The sequence below is a fragment of the Rhodnius prolixus genome, unplaced genomic scaffold, assembly GCF_049639745.1.
Source record: "Rhodnius prolixus isolate KJV_2025 unplaced genomic scaffold, Rpr scaffold_2, whole genome shotgun sequence".
Classification (NCBI taxonomy): domain Eukaryota; kingdom Metazoa; phylum Arthropoda; class Insecta; order Hemiptera; family Reduviidae; genus Rhodnius; species Rhodnius prolixus.
In genome coordinates, this window is record NW_027411592.1 from 41,008,645 (window position 1) to 41,036,525 (window position 27,881).

Consider the following 27,881-nt stretch of genomic DNA (forward strand, 5'->3'; position numbering starts at 1 on the left):
TATTTTTTAATATGTTGAGGTTCTTCATTTTTATAAATTTTTGCTTGCGGGTTGCGTAATATTGGAAGTAAAAATGGTGCATGTTTACATATATTGAAGAAGGGCATTTAATTATTAAAAGTTAATATTCCATGATCTATAATTCTCTGCCCTTAATATTTTTCATTTTACAAAGCTTGTTGTTGAGAGAAACGTAAATTAAAATCTTATGATTGGACACTTTCCTATCATGTGGAATAAAATCGGTTTACTTTGGTAGTCGTTAGAATCATGCTAAATGCCTTACTTATATTACACGTTAAAAAAGGTTGTTTATTTAGAGATTTATGTCATATTTATAGATAAAAAAAAATTGTCAAATTTGTTTGTTTTTCTACATTACGCTTTTTCGTGTCGTTTTAGAAGGTTAACCTAAAGTTTTAATAATGCAAAAAAAATTCAAATTAATTTTCAAAATATATGAAACATTTGAAACGTCTAATCAAAAAATCGTATGAGGCCAACCCCTTTACCCGTTTTGGCACATCAATGGATGAGCAAAAAAAAAAAAAAAAAACGGTGGGTGAAAAGGAGGTTATCCAGCTGTTTCAATATCTAGCCAGAAGTGGAGGTGTGAATTGTACAGATCAGTGATTCCAATTTATATGTTGTTTAGGTGAAGTAAGGGATTGTTAGAATAGCTGTATTTATTCTGTGAATACGTGTTCTGCTTCAGTGGTTAGAATGAAAATAGTATGCTCATAATTAACATAAAACACTTTAAACCTTTGGGATCAATTGTTATTTTTATGTTTAGAATAATATTAACTTTTAATGAGTAAGATAACTTGTGCAGAGTGGGTTTTGTTTTGTGGAAAAAATTAAGTGATATATATTTTTCGAGGCAATCTCGAAGATTAGTTTAGATCCCCATGAGTGCAATGGCGCATACAAGTAGCACATCTTCTAAAAGACACGAAGGATCTATCTCAACTACAAGATGTTACGTGGATACTGACTGGGAAGCCAAAGAAGCTTTACGACAAAGGGAGTTGGAAGAAGCTCGTGCAAGGGCGGCACAAATGGAAAAAACTATGCGTTGGTGGTCAGACTGCACTGCTAACTGGAGAGAAAAATGGAGTAAAGTAATAAACTTACACATCAATTAATCATTTTTCATTTATTTGATACATGTTCTATAAAATAATGATTCACTTATAGAGAGAGCAGATAGGCTGGTAGGAATGGCAGGATTCTTCTAATTCGCTTCCTCTTCTTAATATTTCATCCTATCTAGATTTAAGTCTACCTTTCTTTAATCTCTTCTTACATGGCCAACAGACGTTCACATTATCATGTTAAGTGTACCTTAGTAATCCAAAGTTTTTAATTACTTCACGGAGACTTTATTGGCCCAGCGGCATGTATCCTACATTTTTCTACAATCAATATCTGTCTAGTTAAATGTTTAGACTTCTGCCAAAAGTCACGTGGAGATTTCGGAAGGGGAAGAATCGTAAGTTTGCGTGAAACAAATGTTTCCTTCCGAAAAATCGCACATAGTTTTGAAAAGTTATTGATTATTGCATTCTTCCGTGCTTCAAGTAAAAATATTTGTGGAAAGCATCCAACCTGTTGTCCTGAAATGAACGTCCTCAGGAAATCGTTACCTCCAACAAGTGAGTGACCACAAACAAAAGAGGTTTTGCTCTTCAGCTGCTATTGGCTATTGGATGAATGAGTTAAGATTAGGGTGTCCAAGCGAACAATTTACTGAATCTAATTTGATTTTATCTTGACTGCTACAGCCATGCGGAAGCTACTATTCATGCGACTTTGTAAGAAAGCCAACTTAACTGAAAAATGACATCACTGGATACCAATAATATGATATTATAACCACATAATATTTAATATTGAATCCCGCTTTTGTCTAGAAAATCATGGAAAATGACGATGTGAAGTTTCTTGGTCATTTTAAGATTTAAGCTCGGAGTCTCAGCAGCGGTACAACTGAGGTTATGGGATGGGAGGCACTAGGCATTTAGTTTAGGGCACTTCTCTTCTTTATTAAGTGCTCATTGGTATATTGACGAGATAGTAAGGCCAGTTTTTAACCACATGTAGAACGGTCATGCTTTGATACTAAAGAAGTAAGGTAGGATAAATGTAGTAATGAACAACTACATCGTCATCTTAAGTCCAAGTCTTAAGGTGTCAAAAAAGGCTTTACTGAAAGCTCAGCCATGGCCAACATCAGAGCGCTTTTTTAATTGCATGCGAAGGACCACAACTTTTACGAAATTAAACATTTATTGCGGTAAGGGGTTTAAATTAAGCGGGCTGGCGATACAAGTGAACATACAAAAGTTGTTTGAAAATTACGATTACTTTATTCAAACAATACTTGACAATTTTTTATGAACGAAAAAACGTTTTTTAATAATTATTATAAATTATTTCCTTATGAATTCAATTGTTATTTATTTTGTCTGTCCTCTTTCCTTTAGATTAGATATAATTCGCTCTTTAGAATTGGTACTTAGTAATAAGAAAGTAAGTCATTTATTTATGTGATGTAAATGGTAAATTTTTACAATAAACACTCAAAATTAAGCATTCAAGACAACTCGTTTAAAGTAAAATACATGGTAAATTTCCTTAAAATCATACCATGATCAAACGTTTCTAAACAATAAGCTGTAGAATTTAAAAGCAAGTTGTCTTTTTAAAATATTTTATATTTTATTGAATTTCATTCCAAGAGGTAAAAGTTGTTTCAATAAATTTTAGAAATACTTTTCTTCTTTGTTTCTTTTATTTATTTGTTTGCTTCAATTCTTATAAGCTTGTGCAGTATTTTAAATATTTGAACTCAATTCATTTTTTTCAGGTTCGCAATGAGCGAAACAAAGCCCGAGAAGAGGCTAAATTGTTGCGCTCGAAATTAGATTCGGCTTTGAAAGACGCATGTACTTATAAACGAGAAAAACTTGAATTAGAATCTCACAATGAGCAGATGAGAAAGGAACTTGAAAGGATACACCTTTTACTACTTAAGCATGCTGGACAATGGGATAATCAGTTGTTGGAAGCACTAGATACTGCTGAATCAGATCGTGATACTTCTCTTGTACCTGAGAGAGAAGAGGATGCGCACAGTTCTGACATAGATCGTATACCTGAAAAGGATTCTGGTACCTGCATTTTCCTCTATTTATTAAATAATTTAAGAGTGTTTATCTAATTAATCTTAAAAGTAATGTTGTTTTGGAAGAATTCTGTTGGTGATTTTTATCTCTTAATGCAATAGGAATTGATGATGTAAGTCAAACAGCTCCTAGTGGTGGCCGTTCCTTAGACACCGATAGCGAGACTTTATGTACATCTACTAGTACGGTGGTGTGTGGAGGTGTACACGGTGATTCATGGACTCCAGAAAATTGCGATGATATGCTTTCTAGTCTTTCGACTGCGGTAAGTGCTAGTGTTAGCACACCTACAGCTTCTCAACAGAACACAGATGTTGAAATGCTCTATCAGAGGCTTCAAATGCTTCAGCTACGCCTTGATGAAGCAACTAAAACGCTTCAAGTTGAAAGAGAGTTAGTATAATTTAATTTTAAGATTTGGCTTTAATTTACCTAGCATAGTGATCACACAGATTTACCAACTTAACATTCATTACCAATAGGATTTATCATTGCTCTCCAAAATTCAGTTATCAGAACTACTACTATTTCAACTTATTTATACAAATAAATGCCTAGAAATTTATAAATATATTTTGATTTAAAAAAAATTATTTGATCTCATTTTCCGTTGGAAAAAATTATCTAGTTCAGCTGGCAGTTTTTTTTTACTTTGGCATTTTACTATACGCTGTCGCAAAAATAAATTTAGTTTTAAAAAGCTTAGTTAGTAATACCGACTTTTTTGTGGTTTCCGAATTTTGTTTTTTATTCAAAAAGATTAATGTTGAACCGATTTCCATTTAATCCGATTCTTTTGAAACCACTGTTTTGCATTGAAAAAGAAATCTAGTTTCTTGGTTTAATTGGTATAATTTTCTTTATAAAATTGAAAATTTTGAAATACTCTTCCTCTTCCAGGAGAAAAGTTCTGTTTATTCATACTAATTTTATTAACTCTTACTAATTTTTTGTCGATTATTAATTAGTTTTATAATTATTTTCAATTTTTCTTTGTCTTACATATTTTGCCTTGTGGTCATTCGCACCAAGAATATCATTTCGTTCTCTTATTTTATTTGTTCTCTTTCTCCTATAAGAGGAAGCGTCGTTATTCAAGATGGGTCTAATTGATCCTTTTCTCTGTAATAATTGTTGAGCTCTTTTTCTTTGTTTATTTTTAGCACTAAAATTATTTAGATCTGAATTTTTTTTAAAAAAATAACTAGTTAATTATAAATTTATTTTTATTAGAGAGAAAGTAAGTTTACATCGTAGCGTTGAACGTGCCGAAGGAGAATTATCTGAGTGGCGAGAACGTTGTGAAGAGTTACGAGCTTCACGCCAGGAAGCAGTAAGGGAGTTGTTACAGTTGCAAGATCAACACCAAGATACAGTGGCATTGATCAGAGCAGATCTGTTAGATGAAGCCACCTCCAGGGAAGGTATGGACCGTAGACTGGCCGATCTCAGATCGCAGGTAAAAATAGTATTCTCAGCCGAGAAAAATTAGCATAAGTTATGTTAAAATTATAAAAACAATAACAAAAATTATTGTAAAAATTTAAAGATATCTTTATTATAATCATTGTATTTGCTCGATTATTGTAATTATTTACAAAAATTTTTAATTTACATTTTTTTAATGATTATGTCTGATAGTTGGAAAGACTTCAGGCGGAAAATGCTGCTGAATGGGGTAAGAGAGAACGTTTAGAGACTGAAAAATTAGCTTTGGAAAGAGAAAATAAAAAACTTCGTGCAGAATTACGAGATGTACAGGAAAGATTGGAGAGGAGAGGTAGACCACTTACAACTGCAGATAATGATCTTAGGCATCTTCAGCAAGAAGTTTCTGACAAAGCAAAAGTAATTTTTTTTTTTTTTGTAATTTTTCCAAACTTTGTTGTTTGATTTTTTTTTATTGTAAAATATAGTATTTTTGAATTAGTGTACATATTGTTTATATTATAAGGACGATTAACAAATAGAAACAATAATTAGTGCTTGAGCAAAAGGTGTATGTTGAACAGGCTTACCGCTTTAGTTACATGAACTCAAACAAGCTTTAGTGTGTTATTCTTAATAAAAGCATACTGCTTGTGGTCTTTCCAGGAATTAACAGACTTGAAGCATGCACACAACAAACTGAAGAAAGTTCTGTCTGACAAGACTACTGAACTGGCACATACAACAAGAAGAGCGGAGCAGTATGAAGCAGAAGTTAAGAGACTTCGGAGTAGAGTAGAAGAATTGAAAAGAGAACTAGCTGTAGCGGAAGATGAAGTTGATTCGGCTACCAATAATATCAGGTAAGTAAATAAATAAATTAGCGAGTATTTAATATTGAAACAAAAAAAAAAGTGTTTTAATGCTTCTCACATGTATATAATTGCCTCTTCTTGTTAGTAAAAGCTCTCTTTTAGATCAATATCTCACTATGATTTCAGAAAATTACAAAGAACAAATGACGAACTGCAAGAACAAGTAGAAAGTCTGCAAGTTCAACTTCAACATTTACAAACAAGGTACTTTCTTTAGAATAATTTAGTTTTTTCTTCTTTTTTTTTTCTTTTTAAGGACTGAAAAAATTTTCTATATTTAATTTATTTTTATTTTCTTTTTTTTTTTTATAATGCTGCTTTCTTCTTTTGGATTTTTTGGTAATGTACCTTAGAAGCGAAGATATTGCTAATGTTAATATGCTTTCTACAGAAGATTGAAATTGTTAGTTTTTTCATCCGTTCTCGTTATCATTTTTATTAACGCTTCTATGATATCGATTATTTTTGTGTACTGTGTGATATTCGATTAATTTTTTAAGTTATTTCATTGTACATATTTTCTTATTAGCTGCTTTTTATTTTTGCATTTTGATGCATTAATGGCTTTGCTTCCTATAACAGTGCATTTATATATAGATTTAATTGAAAGCTCGTGACTTCTCTGTACTTCTTAAAAAAGATACCCTCACTTTATACCCATAAAACTTCAGAAAACAAATTAGTTTATTGGTTAAGCTATTTTGAAACTAATTAAAAATGAAAATATCCCAATTTTATTGAAATCGTAGGAGTTAGGCTTTCGTAAATTCCTTAAAATTTTTAGAGAAAAAAGGCAGTTCTTGTTACTAAATTTTTAACAAACTAGTTTTCAAGAATTACAATTTTTGCACTAATAAAGCAAATAATTTGGAATCTTCGTGTTAATTCATCAGATTTTAGAATTATGTGTAATTGATGTTGTTTACAGTTTACAGTTTGAAAAGTTTATTTACAATTTAAAATAGTTAAACAAATATATATGTATACCAAAGGAGGTTTCAGGCTGCAGTGCCTATATACTCTTCACAACTTCATAGTTAGTAAATATCATTATTTACATTGATAAATGGTCCAAACTTAATATAAGGCAAAAACACGTAAAAAAAAAACCTTACTAGTTGATGTTGTTAAAATTAGTTTTATATGTATAAAAATCATTCTTTCCTGACTATGTTGAGTATCAAGCGAATTTTAAAGAGGTAAAGACAGGATTTTCAAAATAAGCAACTAATGAAAATTATTTATTAACGTACAGCAGAAATTCCAATTGCTGAGATGACTCCCAATTTAATTTCGAAATTATAGTTCCGATGAAGTAAAAATATTTAACGAAATATTCCTGGTCATTTGAACAGAAATGTTCTAAATTTCTAATAAATTTGCTCTGTACAAATTTATTAATTTAATGCGTCTTCATGTGAGGTATTTGGCACCCGGGACCTTTTCAGGTCATTACCGGTCGTCAGAAAGAATATCTTCTTTTTTTGTTTAATGTTATTTTTCGAATCGCCACTTAATTTCCATCCATCCTTGTTTAGGTTAAAACAAAAACTGCTTTTTTTATAAGCTTAATCTTTTATTGTATAATTTTGATTTAGTTCAATTAAGGAAGGTTTTGTTTTTTTCTAAATGGTTTCAGACTTTACTTTAGTACATTTTTCGTGAAATTCTTCGGAAGTTTCATTTTGGGAGAGAACAGGCATTGCTTAAATTACTTTGAGCTTAGAAATAGTGGAAGCAGGAAAGATTCATTTTGAAATTTAAAGAATTCGTCAAATTTAAATTAATTTTGAAAATGCCCTTGGTCTATTTTTTTTTTTACTTGCTTTATCCTTATATTAATTGACTTAATTTTCTGAATATAGGTAATTAATTTCAAATGTTAGTGCCCGCCAAGGCCAACTGGTGGTCTCTGCATTCAGTGTCAAAAATTTAAATATCGATGTGCTTCAGGCAGGGAAAATCCTTAAGGCTTTATATTCTCACTATTCCTCCAGGTCCATTGTTTATCACATAAGTTTTGGAAACAATTTAGACAATTAAAGCAAAGTAATGTCTTCAGAAAGTTTATTTTCGCTTAAAGCAATACAATTTTGAAATCAGCTTTCGCATGATTTATTTAAAATAGCTTGTGTATCTACAATTAAGGCATGTTCTATTGAAGAAACTAATAAGTGTAACAAGCCATTAAATAATTAAAAATAATTTAAATGATTTTATTTGCTTTTCACTGTACAACTATTTTTCACTTTGTTTTTTTATTAGCGATTGTACTTTTTTACTTAAACGGTATTAGCTTGTTTGTTTTCCTTAAGAAAGAAGTAGAAAAATTAGAAAGAAATTAAAGTAAGTTGTGCCGGAAATAGTTCGGTCTTAATTGTTTATATGAGTTTGGATATCTTAATCTTCAGAGGGAAATATTATTTTTATTTAAGGTAAATGTCGCTATGTAGCACAAAGCAACGAGCGTATTTAGTAAGTTTTCGAGTTTGGAGCTTTATCTAACTTCAACATGTGTATTCATTAATGTTTCTGTTTGTTAACATTATTTTGTAACTCTAATTTCCATCAACTATTTGTATCTGTCTAGTCTACTCTTTTTCCGGAATCTTTTCTCCAACATCTTTCCATTTACCTTCTCTAGGTTGCCTTTTATCCTTAGTTTCCCTAAGTTTTTTTTTCTAGCGAAGAGACTGAACGAAATTCATATAAGGAATATGATAATCCTGGATGGGCTACTTTCTATTAAAGTCTTTTTTACGTCTTTTACCTGATTCTCTTCAAGGTTGAAAGATGAGCATTTCAGAGTCTTCTTTTGCTGTAGCGCGGTTGATAACTGAACATGAACAGTTCAAACTAGGAATAGCACTATATGTGTCTTGGGGATTACTGCATATGAGATGAACACAAAACCGATAATTATTATTATTTTACTTACATACTTAATTATTTATTTTTGCCACGCATTAGATATTGGACCTTTCATCCTTTTTTTCACTAAGCAGCTCATTTAAGGTCCGACATCAGTTATCAAAATTATGCGAATCGGGTACCTTATTAGTAATCTATTTTTAATTTAAAAAAATATATTTTAAAATTAACTTTCATTACTACTTTCAACATAAACTAATTACAAATTAAGAACATTTCTAAATTAGTACTTTTCTTAAAGGAAATTAGAGGTACAAAGAAAATATCAGAATTTTTTTTTTTCTCTAATAAACTGTAATCAGTGGTATTTTTTAATTTTTGTAGCTACTAATAAATATTATTTAAACTATATTTTTAAGAAGAAAAACTTTTTTCGAAAGTTGGTTTTAAAGTAACCCTTGACTATACGTATTGTTAGTTGGCTGCAGCCAAGAACACAAAGTTTCTTTTGGAATAACCTTACATCTTTTATAACAACATAAACTTCCTTCCCAGTTCCTGAAGAAGGTTGCCAGAATTATTCGAAACGTCGAATTTTCCTAAAGAAAATCTTTGCCTCTTGGCGCCAACCAACTCTATTATTTCATTGTGTCTTGTAACATCCATTAAATTTTAACAAATTTTAAATGCCTCTTTTCTAATTATTTCAGTTTTCTGAGATTTTGTGGTCGGTATTAATAATTTTTATGATTAATTTATATCAGTAGGATTAATAATGATTGATTTATCAGATCTGCAATTTCATATTGCTAGCAATTAAAAGTATTTTTGTTGAACTCATGTCCCGTAGTGTTTCTCTTCATCAGTGGTCAACTTTTCTGGCAGTTTTCCAGCCTTTTCTTCTCTATTAGCAGCTACCGAATAATAATCTTACGGACTGTCTACCAAAACACTATATTTTCATTTTTAATTTTCTTTCCCCATTTAATTTATGACAAAAAATAATATTTATTTCTTTGAGATACGCCGGTGAATTAAGTTGAACAAATGAGATTAGAAAACGTCTTACCTAGCGTAATTTTTGCCAATTTTTTTTAATTTAAAGCTCTCATAAAAATTTAAAAATACCAAACAAAAATGTCATAAAATTACTCTTTCAGTAACTGCAGTCCAAGAAGCTGCATTAAATTAAATTTTGCTAATAGCATACTTATGATAAAATGCAATATTATGATTTTACTATTTTTTGTCAATTTCACTGCAGAATGCGTAGTACTATGGGATCTCACAGGAGTCCAAATATTCTACAAGAAGAAGAACATAGTGACGAGGATACTTATTAATATAACAGTCTGGCATCTCCCAGGATTATGCTTTAATTAGTTTAAGCTTTGTGTTGCTCACTTAATTTTAACCACATTATCCGTGATTACTATTCTCACTGTAAATTATTCCTAGTCGTAGTATAGATTTTTTATTCGTAAAATTCACTTTTTATGTTGTTATGTATATCAACACATTGGCCACAGGAAATTAGTGTTCTTTTTTTATGCATTTTAATTTGTTTAATTTTTAAACACTCTAATTGGTGCCTTGGTTTTAATAACAAATAGTAGTATTTAAAATAATATATTTTATTCAATGTTCTTAATATTTTGTATACTTTGTACACTAATGTATATACCATGTATACCATTCCAATCCTCGTGATGATGTTTTAATTGGATATGTAAATAAAATAAAAGACCTGTACGAATAAAATTTAATTTACAGGTATAATCTTACTTCCACTGTAGTATACAATAATTGTATTTTTGTAACCAGCCTGCAAGCAACCAAAAAGTATATGCTCAGGGACTTCTTACATGTTTAAGTGATGGCAATATACAATATTTAATAAGAGAGCGACTTGGACATTCTATGAAAGTATGACCTTATTTAAACTTTTAAAAATTATACAGTATTTTCAAAAAAAAATATATATATAATGTTTTAATAGTCCTGCCTTTTGTAAAAATTGAAGTTAGGGCTGACAGTTAAAGATTTTAATATAAGATTATTTATATTTGATAATGAAAATTTAAATTACAAGTTTCATAATTTTGTTGAAGTTGAATTAAATGCTCTTCTTACTTGTAAATATAAATCAGTATTTTTTTCTTGTAGATTTAAGTGCCAAGTTCCAAATTTATTTTTTATTCTTGAAATTTGAACAATGGTAAATTAGTTTGGGTAAAATTTCCTCTTTCAATATGTTAAGCATCTCTTTAATTTTGCAATGTCAGTAATACATTCTAGCTTAGCATAATTTCGTGGAAAAAATTATAATAATTTAAACAATTGTTTTAAAAGAAAATACGAAATTTTGATCAAACAGAAACACACATACACTCACATCCTATTTCAGTTAAACAACAAATAAAATTTTAAAAAAGTTTTGTTCTTATTAATTTAACCTAGTTTTCACATCATTTATAAGTACATTTATCCAATTAGTAACCGCATGGGGTACCATCTGGATTTGTTTGTGGCCGTGGTCGACATATTTTGGTTCTACCATTTGACCCTGAAACAGCTGTACAAGTGAATGTAAAATAACCACAAGTTGATGACTTAGTATAGTATGTATGTGTTAATTTCTTGTTTATATTCTCTTGTTGCCCATTTAATTGGCCAGTGACGCTGTTGGTAACTGTAACGAAACTATCATAATTTCTTCCATCTTGAGTTCTTAGAAGACCATTTTTCCCAGCAGTAAATGGATAAGTAATCGGTCCAGGACTGTAAGAAGGAGGTTGTTGTTGGAATTTTTGATAAGATCTGTAAGGGTTATGTGGATTACCAGATACTGTAATACTTCCTGACCCCGGTGTAATTACAACTGTTTGCGTTTGAGCCTGACCACCATTGGGTGCTGAAGCTATTGTTTTATCACCCGCCACAGATGTCACTCTACCTCTAAATCCGTTAGGAATAGTATAACCACCTGTGCCAGGTACTTCTTGGCCTGGCTGTAGAATATCTCCGGGTTTCAATGAACCTGATGAATCTTGTATTATGTGAGTATCATGTTTATTATCAGATGTTAAAATAATTTGTTGAGTTTGTGTGGGCGGTTGCCGTGTCTCTGTGTAAACCGGTGGAACAGCTGTTGTTGTGGTTGTGGTAGTGGTTGTAGGTGTTGTTTTTGTGGTTGCCGAAGTACCGTGATTTCCTCCAGATCTTCGAGATAATATGGGAGGTTCTTCATCTTCTTCTTCATCACCGTACTCTTCATCGTACGAATCTTCGTCTATATCTTCATCTAAAGTGGGATATTTTAATACTGGACTTTCTTTCTCAGGTTGTAAGCCGGTATTTTCTGGTAAAGATCCAATTGAGTTGATTGGAGTTTTTGAATTATCCTGCTCAAGATATTTATTCGCACTGTGTTGCACATTGTGGGAATTATTTAGATTACCGCGCTGTATTTGTGGTGTGAGAGGGCCATCTGTTTGAAGTCCATTTTTAGGTTGGGCATTTGCATTAATAACTTCTTTTCTTGAAATTGACTGAGAAGTATAATTCGGATGAGAATTTCTTAATAAATTCGTTGCATTGTATATTGAGCCAGGTACGGATAGTTTAGGGAATGTCAAACCAGTCACACCAGATCCAGCTTGTGCAGCACCACTATACTTAATTCCATACCTAAAAGATCCTTCAATCTGACTTTGAGACTGACCAGATATGCCACTACTTTGTGCAGATGCTGTACCGCCACCTTTGTATGGTGTTTTTTGATCGTCAGTACTTCCGTCATAAGGTAAAAATCCAATTTGAGCTTGACTGGATGTCGACCCTGTACCTTTCGATTGTGCATCAGCCAAACCGCCGGCAGTTCCAGCTTGTACTTGGGTATTTGTTGCAAAATTCGAACCACTAGTTTGTGATTCAGCTATAGTAGCTCCAGTTTCTGTTCCTAGTTGTACTTGAGCTTGTGTCTGACTCGTACCGGCTCTTCCCTGAGCTGTACTCGTAGCTCCCTTATTTCCTCCTTGTATTTGACTTTGAGCTCCTCGCAAGCTGTCACTAGTTTGGGCCTGAGCACTGAACGATCCACCACCTGTATACGTACCAGAAACTTGTGTTTGAGCTACACCTCCACCAACTTTCCCTTGAGAAGACGCTAATGCTGTAGTTTCGTTGCCTTCATAGTGTACACTAGATTGCGCCTGGGTTTCTCCCGCTCCTTCAGAAGGCGTTTTTACTTCTTTCTGGATTTCAGCCGGATATTCTGCTGGGTACAAATCAGGTCTACCAGGGTGTTCTTCAGTTCCAACAGGATATTCTCCTGGTCTTCCTGGATATTTTCCAGGTTCTCTTCCTGCATATATTCCAGGTACACTCGGATAATCTTTACGCCTGTCTGGATAATCACCTGTAATAAAATATCTTTATTAGAAAGTTAGAATTAAATTTAATGTATAATTGGAAAATTTAACCATAATTATCTAATATGACTGATACAGTGACATAGTCACCTAAGTTTGCTTCACCTGAAAATCCCCCAAAAACACATTTTTCTGGAAACTGTTTAAATTAAGAATTTTAAAATTTTATACGAAGGTGAAAGAAAATCTCCAAAGGAAGTAGTACTCCCGACTGTCGGATTTTGACTGAAACCTTCTCTAGAATTATTTAAAATAAAGTTTCTGATTTGTACCAAGTAATCTTTGTTTTTTGAGATTTTGTTTTTTTTTTGCAAAAGCGATCCACGTGATAAAAAAAAAAAAAAAATCTAGTTTCGTAATAACGAAATGAAATATGAAAAATTGAAAAAATATTGAAAAATAATAGATGAAATACGTAAAATTAAAAAACTGAATTTCATTAAGTTGTCTCGACGGCAGCCTACTACTAAGAGAAAGAAGAATTAAAAAATTAAAATTCACAATTCCACAAGTTAGAACTGAGCTATTTTTTAACCACGTTGGTTTTACAATTAATGGGGGACTTTCTATTTATTTCAACTATATTTTTCGAACATCATTTTCATTTTTGAGTGCAACACTAATTAGTTACTATAAATCATTTACCAGGTCTATGTGGATGTTCTGTTGGTCTGTCTGGGTAAACACCAGGATGTGGTGGATATTGGTCTGGTTTTTCTGGATAGACACCTGAAAAAGATATCTATCATTGTTAATTTAGTTTTCCAATGTTGCAACCATTTTTTCTGCAGCAATTTTATTTTTTTTTATTTTTTATTTTTTAAATGTATACAACTGCACTAGTTTACTCAAATAAAAATGACGAGTGCTGTCGAAGATGGATGAAGGGTGAATGGTAGTCACCTAGTTATGTTACTTTAGAGTGTTTGTGAAGTAGTCTTACTAAGGTTTGTATAACTCTTGTTCAGTTCAGTTTGTTTAAGTTTAGTATGGAGATTCCAAATAAATCGTAAGTTACTGCACATGACCTGCTAGGGATGGATGCAAGTGTCTGCCTTTAAGGGTAGACATTAATTTCGGGGCACTATTGTTGTAGCCAGGGTTTTATAGTGTGATGGGACTCACGAGAGCGAACTGTGAGAACAGGATCACTATGTGAGGTGACAATAGCAGTGTCGTCACAAAAAAAGGGCAAAGTGGTAATATTCCTGCGTATTTTAGTAGAGCGGTGGAGCTAGAACACTCCCTTGCGGTACTCCAGCACAAGGCATTTAGAATATTAAGAATTCCTTGCATTATTTGAAAATCCTGTCTAAAAGGTAAGATTTCAGGACAAAGTAGTTTTTTTAGAATAGTCTTGTGTTTTTTAAGAATTCTCGGCCGAAGTCCTATGATAGTCCAAAACTATTAAAAATTAGATCAAACTTTGATAAAGAACAAAATACGTTGAATGTGTTTGCACTCAAACATAAAAGGAACTATTCAACTTTTCTTAATGAGCTAAATGATTCATTCAAAAGTTAATTTGCAAAGTATAAAATGAACATGAATAAAATAACTTATGAACATACCCGGTTTTCCTAACAGATCTCCCGGTCTCCCTGGATATTCTGCTGGCTGACCTGTACCTACAAACACAAATATGTTAAGATTTTTTTTTTTCCTTTTATAAGAGAAATAATAATATATATTGTTCAAACTTTAGGAAAACCTTTTTTTTTGGTCTTTTTGAATTTAAAATTGGAATAGAATACAATTGCAAAATTTCCTACTGAAGCTTCTTTTTTTGAGCAATAAACTTTCGGTTATCAGGCTTTACTGTCTGGATCAAAAGTAAATTTCATCTTCATATTTTTTGTGACTTTTGAATTTTTAATGGCCCAATTATTTCAGAAAGTATTAATTTTCTTCTTTATATTTATGTATCGTAATAACTAATAAAATGAAGACTTTGAAACTAATCGCATTTTTCTTCAATTATTACACCTAGAAATAAGAATCCGGCCACATTTTATTTGAATAATTCTTGAATTTAGAAATACTTAAAAAGAGAAGACAAATTTTATGTGTCTAAAACTTGAAGGCGTAATAATTTTTAACCGAACTGTCTTTCATTGAAGATATCTTTTTAATTATTTTCCTGAATTTACATAAATGGTAAAATTAATAAATTAAATATCTCTAATTAGGTATTTATAGTATCTAACAACACCAGCTTGCTCTAATGATCGCAGAAGAGTCGATCCGCAAAAATAAATCTAAATTTACTAAAAGCTAAAATGAAACAAACCATGGGTGTTATTGCCAGCATGGGACTTTTAGCAAAATTAGGAGGAATAAAAAGTTAGACTTACTAATATAGAAGTGAGAAGTTCAATAATATTCGAAATGAGCAAAACATTAGAATATGAATTATTGATTAATTTTATTGCGGTAAAAGCATACAAACCTTTCATTAATGCATTTCCTTACTATAGTTTTTTTTAAAAACATCCCTTTAGTAATTATTTAAAAAAATGTAAATGCTGGATTTTTAAAACTTAAATTGCAATTCAATGTCAAATTTGCTGATCCGAAAGTTAATTAAAACTAAGCAAAAAAAATTATTTCTCCTACGCACATAATTCACATAATTTATTCAATCCTAAGATCTTTCAAACTGTATAAGAGTCATATATAAATTTAGCATTTTAAGGGTTAAACACACAAATATTTTAGCGAGAAAAAATTATACTTTATAAAAGTTATATTTTCAATTAAGAAGTGAATAAATGATGTTAATAGGGAATAACTTCGTTCCTTTTGTAAATGGAGAAAGCTCAATTAAAAATCGTCTGGCTCTTGCCATTTAAGTTAATCATTCAAGTAGCATATGATTTTTTTTTTGAAGCCTTATTCTTGCTTGAATAAAACAAAAAAAATATATTTTTGGGAAGTGGTTCTGAGTCGGCTTCAATAACTGAGAAAAAGTACAAAAGTGCAAAAAAATAAGGGATAATTTACAAGCTTCTAATTCTTCCAATTCATTTTGTCTCAACATTCTGCTCGGTCATAAAAAGCATTGATGATAGAGATAATTATTTGACTATCATTAACAAAAAGGATAAACGTATTAATTCGACTTAATAATTACAAAAAGTCGTTATTTCCTTCTTTTATATTTATTTAATATGTATTAGTATAACGTAAGTGATAGAGATTAGAGCAAAAACAAGATATTAACACTATAATTTTCATGTGAAATTGGAAAAGAAGAAAGTGAAAAGTAATTTACATTCATGTATTTAGATTATCAATGTACAAATAACAAAAGCTGGAAATAGCATTACAAAAATACAATTTATTATGGAGACAAATAACGGGCAATTCAGCCCAAGTTAACAATTTTCCATTTAATTATTACCACAAAATTGTTTTAATTTCTCAAGTTTTTATGAAACTAATTTATGACCAAACCGAATGTCTTATATCACAATACAAATTTTATTTTATAAAATTGAAAAAATAATAAAACAATAATATAAGAATAAAATTCAAATAAAATTGTCTATATGTGTAATAGAAGTTAATATAGACCTCTGCAAAAAGAAAGAATCTCTATTGCGCACCTTCTTAAATACTCACTTGGCCATTTAGGATATTCGCCAGGCCTTCCATTTATTACTCCTGGTCTAGTTGGATACTCTGCAGGTCTTGCTGGATATTCTCCTGGCCGACCAGGATATTCACCTTAAATTTCAAAAGCATAGTTAATTAAAACTATATTACTAAAAATATTACGAAGAAATAATCTGCTTTGTCAAATATAATATGCTAATTCTAATTTTACTAACTTGTAGCAATTAAAGAGTAAAATAAAACCTCCAAACATTCTTTTTTTAAAGCAGCAGAACTACTTGAAGAAAAAACAACACAAAACTCAGCCAGAATAGAAAATGATCTCAAAACCAATCCGTTTAGATTTCATCAATTCTTTTCACTAAACACATTATAAACCAAACTCAATCACCATTTAATATTTACCTATTCTATTTTCAAGATCAAATTAATAACCTTCAGGAATATTCTAAAATTTTGATTGACAATCATATCTTTAGTTAACTTATCAACACGCACCCTAAACAGAATTATAAAGCAAAGAGTTATTTTTTTTTCTATTTCACTAACGCCAGAAACGTATTACACAAACAAAATAATGTATTGCAAGCATAAGCAGCTTCTTTCAATTAAATTGGGCGAACTAATTAGAGTGGGATGAAGCGGCCAGGGCTTCCCTAAGGAGGATATTGTACATTCACAGTCGGCCCATTATCGTCCAAATTAGACGACAGATAAGAGTCTAAACAACGAATTAATTATTTTATTACAAAAATTTGCAATGGCAAAATGGCGAAACAATTCTCAAAAGGTTTCCTTTATACAATTTTATACACTCAATTAGATCTTTCCTCTATTCAAAGTGTTCAGCGATTTTCTGAATTCATTTTTTTTTAAGGGAATTCTTTCCTTATGACGCAATAACTGAAAAATAAACTTATTAAGAAAGATTATAATTGTGTTTGAAAATTAACAATAATGGGAACAATCAAAGCAAAAATATGTTTATATAATTATGTCCCTTACATCAGTTTAATAAAAACCGAAATATGTAATTATAACTTTTAATTTGTAAACATTCACATTTATGACGGACCTTATTTTAATGTAGTGAAATGTCATGATTGACAAATATTTTTATGAGTTTTAATCAGTTACCTGGTCTTCTCGGAACTTCCCCAGGTCGCCCTGGATATTCTCCTGGCCTGGTGGGATACTCAGAGGGTTTGGCTGGATATTCACCCGGTCTCCCAGCATGCTCTCCTTAAATTAACTTTTATATTATTTCCAGATTTTTTTAAATAATGCATAGTTAATTTTATTGTAACTTCTGCTTAAAATAAATCTTGTAATGAAACAACATATCATATTTACTTACCTGGTCTCTCTCCTGGTCTTACTGGATAATCTGCTGGACTTGTTGGGTACTCTCCAGGTCTACTTGGATATTCACCTGGTCTTGCCGGATATTCTCCTGGTCTTCCCGGTGTATCACCTGGTCTTGTTGGATATTCTCCTGGTCTTTCTGGATATCCTCCTGGTATCCCAGGAATTTCTCCAGGTCTTGCAGGATATTCTCCTGGTCTACTCGGATATTCACCTGGTCTTTCTGGATATCCTCCTGGTATCCCAGGGATTTGTGCAGGTGTTGCTGGATATTCGCCTGGTCTTGCTGGATATTCTCCTGGCCTACCTGGTATTTCTCCTGGTCTTTCAGGATATCCTCCTGGCCTTGCCGGATATTCTCCCGGTCTCCTCGGATACTCTCCTGGTCTTCCTGGAATTTCTCCAGGTCTTGCAGGATATTCTCCTGGTCTACCTGGTATTTCTCCTGGTCTTTCAGGATATCCTCCTGGTCTTGCTGGATATTCTCCTGGTCTTCCTGGAATTTCCCCAGGTCTTACAGGATATTCTCCTGGTCTTCCTGGAATTTCTCCAGGTCTTGCAGGATATTCTCCTGGCCTACCTGGTATTTCTCCTGGTCTTTCAGGATATCCTCCTGGTCTTGCTGGATATTCTCCTGGTCTTCCTGGAATTTCTCCAGGTCTTGCAGGATATTCTCCTGGTCTTCCTGGAATTTCTCCAGGTCTTGCAGGATATTCTCCTGGTCGTCCTGGAATTTCTCCTGGTCTTTCAGGATATCCTCCTGGCCTACTAGGATACTCTCCTGGTCTTCCTGGCTGCTCACCTAAAATAAAACACATTATTTTTAGTATGGCCTAATTTTATTACTTAATTCACAATAAATAAATAAGCAGCATAAGATTTTTACAAGTATAAAGTTTATTTATTTAATTTTTACTTTGTTAGTGTGGTCATTAAGCCCTGCCTAAAAAATAGACGGTTACTTAATTTTTTTTGTACAGAATTTTTTTTCGTCAATATATGAAACTGATAAAGTTGATAAAGTTCTGAAGAATGTTACAACTTTTCCGTTGAGTTATAGGTCTCTTAATAAGCTGATTTTAAATCATTGGTTTTAAAATTATGTGTTAGTGGACTACAAAATGTGATGAAACCAGCGAAAACCGTCTGTTTACTGACTTTTCATCAAAAACTCTTCCAACTGTAAGAGTTTTAATTAATTTAAATTATTATTATTATTTATAATCACGGACTATTTACAGACTTATAATCCTTTTCTAATCGAATTTCTGATCTCAAAATTCGTTTCTTATTATAGTTTTAGAGCTTAAAAACTTTACTCTCTGGGTCTTCATGGTAAGGAACTAGTCTCTTGGGAACGTCAAAAAAATGTTCCTACAAAGCTCTACATCATAAGCCTGCTATAAAATGCTGATTTTATTACCTCTTTGGACTTCCATATTCTTCGTTAAATTTTTTCTTAAGTGCTTTTCGAAAAAAGAATGAGGAATGGTTGACTTAGGTTTGACAAAACGAAAAAATTGTATTGAATCAGTAAGAACTAGGCGTAATCAGAATAAAAAATGAAAATTCTGTAAACACCCTCCCTTAAATATTTGAAGGATATTCAAAATGTTTTTATAAAAGAATATAAAAGATATATATACATATATATATACAGGGTGACAAAAGTTATATGCTCCACCCACTTTTTTTTTAAACGGCGGGAAATTTCGAAAAAATAAAAAACACGTATTTAATCATTTTTAGTCTAGTTTATTTTCAGTGATAGACCCATTTTTTTAAACCCCTGTATCTCGAGATACTGCATCCAACTTTTGTTTTTCAAATGGAACGTTATATTTTTTGTTGCATATTTTTATAGTATTTGAGCTCCTAAAAAAAACAAAAAAACATTTTTTGAAATCGGTTAGGTTTTTCAAAAGTTAAGGTAATTTAAAATATGAAAAACAAATTTCAGTTTATTGTCAAAATTACGTTATTTTTTTTAAAGAATCTGTTCAAACTGGGCACAATCAACGGATAGGCTAGCTAAAACTCTGGACTCCCACGCTTTGCTTGTAGCAGCACTTATGGTAGCGAAGTCAAGATCTAGGCAGACTAGAGTTATTCGACGTTTCAGATCATCGACTGAAGCCACGGGATTAAGGTTACTGAACACTTTATTTTTTAGATATCCCCTCAAAAAATAGTCCATTAGAGTTAAGTCCAGAGATCGAGATGGCCATTGGATGGGACAATCAGTCTCTAAGCACTTTTCATGGAAATTTCTGTCCCGGTAACCTCGAACAACTCTCGCATTATGTGCCGGGCAGCCATCTTGTTGAAAATACATATCTAGCCCCGACGTTGATATAAAAGAATTTTGAAGGAAAATGGAAGTGAATACTTATTTGTTAGGATTACAATATTTTACAGCACGACAATGTAAAGAACCTAATATTCCTTTTAATATTAAAATTTATTTAATTATATTGTTTATAAAAAAAAAAGTACAGATGCATTTTATTATTAAACATTGGCTTTCTATTAAGTTTATTGATTCATGAAAACTTCGTTTAGATATTAGATGTTTAAATATCCACTGAATCAGCGAATCAATTAACTTAAAAACAGAAAATCCACTTCAGAAAAAATGTGGAAGAATCTTTTTATCGCAGATATTCACCTATATATGTTCGTCTAATATGAAAAATTAGAAGAAACGAGAAAATACGTTAGTATAAAAGTTTTTATTTTAAAACTTTTTCCATTGATTAGAAATGAAGTTATAGAAAGAGAATTAATGTAGTTATTATAGTTGACTTGCCTGGTCTTAAATGATCATCTTTAGGCCAAACAGGTTTATGTATCTCACTCGGAGGTTGGGATGGATATCCGCCAGGATGAGGATACGACAAAGGTTTATGAGTTTGAACGATGTTGAATGTTCCGTTCGTTAATGTTGAAGTAGTCTGAGACGTTGAATGTGAACCCGTAGTGGTAACAACGTAACCCCCAGGATATTCACTCGGCCGATGGATTCCTGGAAGGGTTACAAAATGTAAAAAATAAAACAAAATAGCATTAGAAGATTGGTTTTTAAATTAAGAAATATATTATTTCCTATTTTTTAAACTCAAAAAGTAACTATTCATTAATTTTAGTAAACTATTCATTAATTCATTGGCTTCACCAATATATAAGACGAAAAGCTGCCATCCAGTGTGAAGACACTACCATCTTTTTTATCAGGTGGTACCAAGAGTAAAACTAAAAAGCCATTTTGTGGAGCTTTTGCAGAATATTTATAGTAGGAAATGAAGGGGAATTTTGAGATAGCCCCAAGAAGTGATTATTAGTAACGGCTTTCACGTCTAGAAACTCACTAAAAAACCTGTACAAATTGTTTATTCTTCTGGGAGTGCTGTTGTAAGAGAGATTGAGCCCACTAATCGACGGCATTGTACATGTATATAAAGATCACAGTGTTGAATAATAATAAAAAATTAATTAATTAAAGAAAACCTCTTCCCTGAAACACTTTTTTGTGGTAAGCTTTTCACAAGATATATTTTTTTACTTGGTTGTATTTTTAATTTTTTAAAAAGAAGAATAAATTTTATATTAATTACCTTGCTCTAGTCACTCAAAATAAAATATTGACAAAATTTACCAACAAAAAGTCTTAAGAATAAAAGTATAAAAGACATCTAATTATTCACCTGGATATTCCCCTGGTCTTCCTGGAGCGGGATACACCACGGGTATTGCCGGACTTGGATGTACTCCAGGCCTTCCTGGAACAGGGTACTCTCCTGGTCTAACAGGGCCTGGATATTCTCCTGGTCTAGCAGGACCTGGATGCTCTCCTGGCCTAGCATGGCCTGGATACTCTCCTGGTCTAGCAGGGCCTGGATACTCTCCTGGTCTAGTAGAACCTGGATATTCGCCTGGTCTAGTAGGGCCTGGATACTCTCCTGGTCTAGCAAGGCCTGGATGCTCTCCTGGTCTAGTAGGGCCTGGATATTCTCCTGGTCTAGCAAGGCCTGGATGCTCTCCTGGTCTAGTAGGGCCTGGATATTCTCCTGGTCTTGATGGGCCTGGATGTACATCAGGTCCAGTAGGGCCTGGATACTCTCCTGGTCTGGTAGGGCCTGGATACTCTCCTGGCCTAGCAGGGCCTGGATACTCTCCTGGTCTAGCAGGGCCTGGATACTCCCCTGGTCTAGCAGGGCCTGGATACTCTCCTGGTCTGGCAGGGCCTGGATACTCTCCTGGTCTAGCGGGGCCCGGATACTCTGCTGGTCTAGCAGGGCCTGGATACTCTCCTGGTCTAGCAGGGCCTGGATACTCACCTGGTCTTGATGGGCCTGGATACTCTGCTGGTCTAGCAGGGCCTGGACGCTCTCCTGGTCTAGCAGGGCCTGGATACTCTCCTGGTCTGGCAGGGCCTGGATACTCTCCTGGTCTAGCTGGGCCCGGATACTCTTCTGGTCTAGCAGGGCCTGGATACTCTCCTGGTCTAGCAGGGCCTGGATACTCCCCTGGTCTAGCAGGGCCTGGATACTCTCCTGGTCTAACGGGGCCTGGATACTCTCCTGGTCTGGTAGGGCCTGGATACTCTCCTGGCCTAGCAGGGCCTGGATACTCTCCTGGTCTAGCTGGGCCCGGATACTCTGCTGGTCTAGCAGGGCCTGGACGCTCTACTGGTCCAGCAGGGCCTGGGTACTCTCCTGGTCTGGCAGGGCCTGGATACTCTCCTGGTCTAGCTGGGCCCGGATACTCTCCTGGTCTAGCAGGGCCTGGATACTCTCCTGGTCTAGCAGGACCTGGATACTCTCCTGGTCTAGCAGGAACTGGATACTCTCCTGGTCTAGCGGGGCCTGGATATTCTCCTGGTCTGATGCCAGGAACTTCTCCTGGTCTTGCTGGTCTTCCTGTACCGGGAAATTCACCTGGCCTTATACCTGGAATATCTCCTGGCCTTGCTGTTCCAGGATATTCTCCTGGCCTTGCTGTTCCAGGATATTCTCCTGGCCTTGTTGGCCCAGGATACTGTGATGGTCTTGAAAACTCTTCTGGCTTCCATGGACCAGGTCCTCCATTTCCTGGGTATCTACTTCCTGGTGAGTAGGAATAACCTCCACCAACATAGCAATCTTCACATGGATCACCACTAGCCGACTGGCTTTGAGCTTGTCCCATTCCTAGAGAGCCACCTAGAAAAATAATCCCTTTCTTTGTAATAGCTTGCACTTATTAACAGGCAATTAGAATTCCATAAAAATTTTACTTACTGACGGTTGCACGAGAAGTATCTGGAGTAGCCAGGGCTTCTGCGGTACCAGTTCTGTTAGATCCTCCATTATTGAAAGCAATATATTGAGTTTGAGTTTGCCCTCTATATCTCCTTCTGTTAGTCGTTGATTGTCGCTTTCTTCTTAATAATTTCTTTCCTAACGTACTTCGGTCTATTAACCATATTTCCAAACCGCGACATAATTTCTGAAGTTTGGTTCTGGGACTCATACCTATCTGAAGAAACGAAACGAATAAAAAAGAAATCATGATTTCTAATTGTACCTCATCATTGAAGAACGTAAACTAAATTCTCATCTCAAATATATATTCGATGAATATCGAATGTATAAAATAAGTTCTTAGCAAATGGCGAGTTTTTGAAAAAGTATGTCAATAAAGCAAACTACGGTAACTCAAATTTTATGGCAATAGAAAGCAACAATATTTTAATTTTATTTATTAACGGTAAGCTCAAAAATGGTGCGTCATTAAAGTGTAAAAGTCATTATTTTATAAACTAATCTATGAACAATAATTAATATAAAATAATTTAATTTATACAAACCATACCTATTATGTGAATAGTTTTTCTGAAAATGTTGATATTCTCCGGGAAATCCGTCCCGGAGGACGATTCTCCCAGAATGGTTGTTTTACTAAATTGTTCTATTTTAGCCCGTCGTCAAGATCGATCAGGTCGGGCTGAGGTAAAATTTTTGTTTTAAATTGTAAACTCTTTAATCATATTTTAAAAGAAAAGAACAAGGAGCAAATATCAAGTTCTAGGCGTGCTATGTAAATAAACTAAAATACAATTGAAAATTTACATAAATTTTCCATGGATTGTACGGATTTCTAAACAATTCCACATTTCAACGCTAGTAATAATAAAAAATCTCTGGGATTTTGAAGATAGGTTTTAAACAAGGATTAATAAAGGAAAAAATTAGTTAAACAAAAAAAAAAATTAGTACAGAAAATCCGTGATTAGAAATATATTTACCTTTTTTTTCTAGTAAATACAATGAAAAATTATCATTTAGACGATAATTCGATAAAATATAAGTACATTAAGCTTACCACGTAATTGTTTTCTTTTTCATTAAGCCCATGTTGGAATAACACTTGTGTCGTTATGTAGCATACTCCTTTTTCTTCGTCTCTATGAATTTTCAAATCCTAAAACGTAAAAGCACTTTTATTTTTTTTGTGACAGTAGCTCTTTATATATATAAATATTTAAAATTTAAATATGTATAAAAATTTGAATTTTTATTAGAAAATTACCTTAATTTCTGCCCAATCCCTGATTTGTATGTCCCCATTTCCCTTGTGTATGTTTCCTTTAGATGAATACTGAAAACAAGTCGGTTTTTATTAAGTTTCAAGAAATATAATTCGTCTTCAGAAAATAGGTCATTGCCAATTTGATTACATTATTCTGAGTGAAACATTTAGGGTTAAAAAGGTTAAATGACTATAATCTAACTTTATTGCTAGCCTCAATTCTCTTTTGAAATGTTGCACTTCTGGAGCTAATTTAATAATGAATTGTGAAGCTAAAATTTCATTAAATAAATGTACTTTATAAAATTTTTAAAATTTACTGGGCATGAATTTTTTTACTAACGATACTAACTTTTGAAAAAATTCAGTTCTAGATTGTTTGTTGGGAAATTGTAAAATAGTTTGCTGCACATGTTTGTATGTTAATTCATCCAAATGATGAAGATTTGAAATTCTTTTACAGACAGTGGGTAACAATAAATTAAATTCTTCTGAAGAAAATTCTCATAACTTTAAATTTGAGAACATGTTTCAAATTAAATAAAAGTAAAGCTATGACCATTAAACCAAAATCTATTTATAAGCAAAGAATCTGTAAAAAAACTGAAGCCCTATTAGAGCTCTGTTACAAAATAAAAAAATATTCTAAAATAACTTTAGTATTACAGCAGTTGGTATTCTTATATAAATAAGGCAATCTAAAATTAAAAAGAAATGTTTGAAAGAACTACTGTAGCATTTTCCAGAAGCTTCTTTTAGTTCTCTGTCCGTTGACAGATAGAGCTCATTAATGAGAGAGCAATGAAGCACTCGAGGCCAGTAGTGTTCTGAGAAAAAAATACTACTATTGTATACAAGTCTTTACTTGCTGCAAGCAATTATTGCATCAAAGAAATGTGTTGTAAAAATTTGTGTACAAGTTTGATGTAGGAACACTGCTTTAAGGAAATTGACTAGTCTTGAAAAAATTAAAATTGTCTTCAATTTTAAGCAAAAAATTAAATATCAAAAAAATATTTACTTAAAATTATTTAAATAAATATTTATTTAAAAATCCTCTTGACACAAATATTTTCTTTTTTTAATTTATATTTAATACCAAGGTAAATAGAATTATAGCTTAATTTACTTTCATTTCAGTATTTCGTTTATTTTCTTTAAAGACTAATTATATCCATTTTTTTTTTAAATTAATTTTGAGAGTTCAAGTCTTTTTACCTAAATTTCCATGAGTCTACCCTGAAATAACGATAATTATATAGAAATAATTAAAAATTATTTCCAAAAATTTTGAGATTTTCCCCTTCATTAAGTTGGCGTTAAATTAATAAATAGGAATATAAATAATTTAAAATAATGTTAATTAAATGAAAGATTATCAAAACTGCTAGAATGAATTTATTAACGTAACAGGAATCTAGTATGCTATCTCACATAACAACACTGGATGATATTAACTTCTGTTTTTTCTGAACTCAAAAGTAATAAAATATCCTAATTTTGAGTAATAAAAATCCTTTATTTTCCGCATACTTCGTAAAATCGAATATTGATTATGATTTACTAATTTTTGTTTACGATTTCTAATATTTTTTACATATTGTTTAGAACGCTTACCGAAATTGCTGCTAGTACCAAGAAGGATGTGAAGAAGAGAAGTAAGTTCATGACCGCCGCCGATTCAGTGCCATCAGCGGACGCTCTGTAAATGCCTATGCCAGTTGTAAAATATCCTGTAATGGCACACCCATTTCTTCATATATCCCTACCAGTTGGACTTACTATATTTGTCCAATACTCTTCTAGAGAAATGTATATTTCGTCTATCAATAGTCTAAATAATAAATTCAAATTTATTTAGAAACCCTATTAACTCAATAGATAAACTCATCTCCTCATAATAAAAATAATCAGTGTTCTTACATTACATTTAAAATATCGGATTAGTAACTCAGGTCAATAAAATAATACAATTTTATAAATCCTCGTAAAGATTACAATTTTAAACTTTCCAAAATAACGCTTTCTCTCAGTTTAGATTCAATCTTGAAATAGACAGAGCAATACTCTTTTCCTGCTACCGTGCAGAAAAGTGGCATTTACTTCACGGTTGCGGGTTTGGAAAGGAACTTGTGTAGAAGTAACAAGATATTTCACGTTAAAAACTTCTTATTTTTGATAATGATGAGTTTTTTTTTTTTATTTTTTTCAGAGAAAAATAAAATTAAAATGATTCTAAAATATTAAAATTGATATGATTTACATGTTTTCATTTTCTTAATCAAATAAGATCAGTTTTTTAAATTCACTTTGAAGAGTAGTGTTAGACAGAAACATAAATGAAAGTCAAATTTTCTCCGCCAAACTGATGAAGTCTAAGTTACTAATACCCATTTTCATAGTTATTATTGTTGGTATTAATTCTTAGGTATTAATTTCGAGGTGTTACCTTTTGCAAAACATTTTGAGCGAATTCTCTTAGCTGCCAACGACCAAAACTCATTACATTAGGAGGCTTATAACATTATCGAAATTAATAATTATAATTAAATGATTATTTAGGGCTCCTTAACCCTGACAAAACCATGAGGAACTCCAATCTTTATGATAATGGGTTTGGTAAATGAAGAAGAAGCAAGAAAACATCTGATGTTTCTGGCTTACAAAATATGTACAATAAACAAAATGATGACGCGAAGGGTTCATTTTTTATGGCAAATGACTGTTTAGGTCTGCATTCTGCAACTGCATTCTGTTTAGGTTTCAGTCGGACTGTATTTCACCAAATAGGTGATGGTAGTTCCTAGATTCGTAGATATGTGTGTTTTCAATAAAGCCCTTGAGTGTAGGTTCTTCCAGTACCCTGAGGATTTTTCATTCTTTATGATCCGCGATGCTCATAAGGGCATCGCATTATTAGGGATATCCGGAACATGTGTTAGTCAGTAGAGGTCTAAGTAAAGATACGTACAGAAGTCTGAAACATTTTAATTTCAGAAGAGTCTGTTGGTTAACAATATATACATACATTTAGGTTGTTACAGTATCTTATGAAAATTTATGTCTAGTTTCCATTTGTAGAATTATTTTGCCCAACGCCTTTTGCATACTGTATTAATTCAAAAGTTTTTTTCAGGTCATAATAGATGGAGGTTCTGTCTGCGATGCAAAAACAGAGGTATTGTTAATGGGATGTAGTGAGTGTAAGTTGTAATTAGGATAAGAATGAGAGCTAAGCACAGAGGAACTCCGAACTTAAAAATTCTACGAATACTGTTGGTTGAATTTATTTTACCGCAAACTTTCTGTAATGTCATTTGTCAGCTAACATATTACGAATACGAAAATAATCCAGTGATACAAATATTGTGTATTTGTCTGTTTCAATTTGCTCACTATTTATTAATAATTCGTTATAGTTATTGCGTTGTTAAATATGATTTCCTAAATCCTAATTGATGGAGAGGTATAATTTTATTTTCTACTAGAAGTGACTGTTGCCATTTATAAAGTAAAGAAAAGTTTATAGT

General features: G+C 32.5%; 2 protein-coding genes across 5 annotated transcripts; one reads left to right on the forward strand and one right to left on the reverse strand.

Moving 5' to 3' along the window:
• Nucleotides 1–5: 5 nt before the first annotated feature.
• On the forward strand, nucleotides 6–27,709 carry LOC141449672 (coiled-coil domain-containing protein 102A). Of its 3 annotated transcripts, XM_074119329.1 has the most exons (9): nucleotides 6–1,124; nucleotides 2,873–3,176; nucleotides 3,293–3,584; nucleotides 4,425–4,650; nucleotides 4,833–5,039; nucleotides 5,286–5,482; nucleotides 5,621–5,698; nucleotides 5,848–5,897; nucleotides 9,630–9,886. In XM_074119329.1, exons 1-8 carry the CDS (start codon nucleotides 912–914, stop codon nucleotides 5,891–5,893), a joined length of 1,563 nt encoding a protein of 520 aa, XP_073975430.1. In that variant the 5' UTR covers nucleotides 6–911; the 3' UTR covers nucleotides 5,894–5,897; nucleotides 9,630–9,886. The 3 variants fall into 3 exon arrangements, with proteins under 3 accessions (XP_073975430.1, XP_073975431.1, XP_073975429.1); XM_074119330.1 differs by lacking the exons at nucleotides 5,848–5,897; nucleotides 9,630–9,886 and adding an exon at nucleotides 27,488–27,709 and having other exon boundaries at nucleotides 9–1,124; XM_074119328.1 differs by lacking the exon at nucleotides 5,848–5,897 and having other exon boundaries at nucleotides 16–1,124.
• Nucleotides 10,114–26,087, reverse strand: LOC141449671 (uncharacterized). 2 transcript variants are annotated; one of them, XM_074119326.1, is made up of 12 exons: nucleotides 25,969–26,087; nucleotides 24,352–24,420; nucleotides 24,145–24,243; nucleotides 23,061–23,298; nucleotides 21,486–22,982; nucleotides 20,591–20,806; nucleotides 17,774–18,583; nucleotides 17,554–17,658; nucleotides 16,423–16,527; nucleotides 14,370–14,426; nucleotides 13,444–13,527; nucleotides 10,114–12,785 (listed from the first exon to the last, which is right to left on the reverse strand). In XM_074119326.1, exons 1-12 carry the CDS (start codon nucleotides 26,017–26,019, stop codon nucleotides 10,858–10,860), a joined length of 5,259 nt encoding a protein of 1,752 aa, XP_073975427.1. In that variant the 5' UTR covers nucleotides 26,020–26,087; the 3' UTR covers nucleotides 10,114–10,857. The 2 variants fall into 2 exon arrangements, with proteins under 2 accessions (XP_073975427.1, XP_073975428.1); XM_074119327.1 differs by lacking the exon at nucleotides 13,444–13,527.
• Nucleotides 27,710–27,881: the final 172 nt, after the last annotated feature.

Bases quoted from the DNA above. Each gene is read 5' to 3' on its own strand.
- LOC141449672 (XM_074119328.1), top strand. From the start codon at position 912: ATGAGTGCAATGGCGCATACAAGTAGCACATCTTCTAAAAGACACGAA. The intron at 5,483-5,620 runs GTAAGTAAATAA...CTATGATTTCAG, and splicing joins TCGGCTACCAATAATATCAG to AAAATTACAAAGAACAAATG. The intron at 5,699-9,629 runs GTACTTTCTTTA...ATTTCACTGCAG, and splicing joins CTTCAACATTTACAAACAAG to AATGCGTAGTACTATGGGAT.
- LOC141449671 (XM_074119326.1), bottom strand. From the start codon at position 26,019: ATGAACTTACTTCTCTTCTTCACATCCTTCTTGGTACTAGCAGCAATT. The intron at 14,427-16,422 runs GTGAGTATTTAA...TTGTGTTTGTAG, and splicing joins CGAATATCCTAAATGGCCAA to GTACAGGTCAGCCAGCAGAA. The intron at 12,786-13,443 runs GTAAATGATTTA...ATTTTATTACAG, and splicing joins AGAACATCCACATAGACCTG to GTGATTATCCAGACAGGCGT.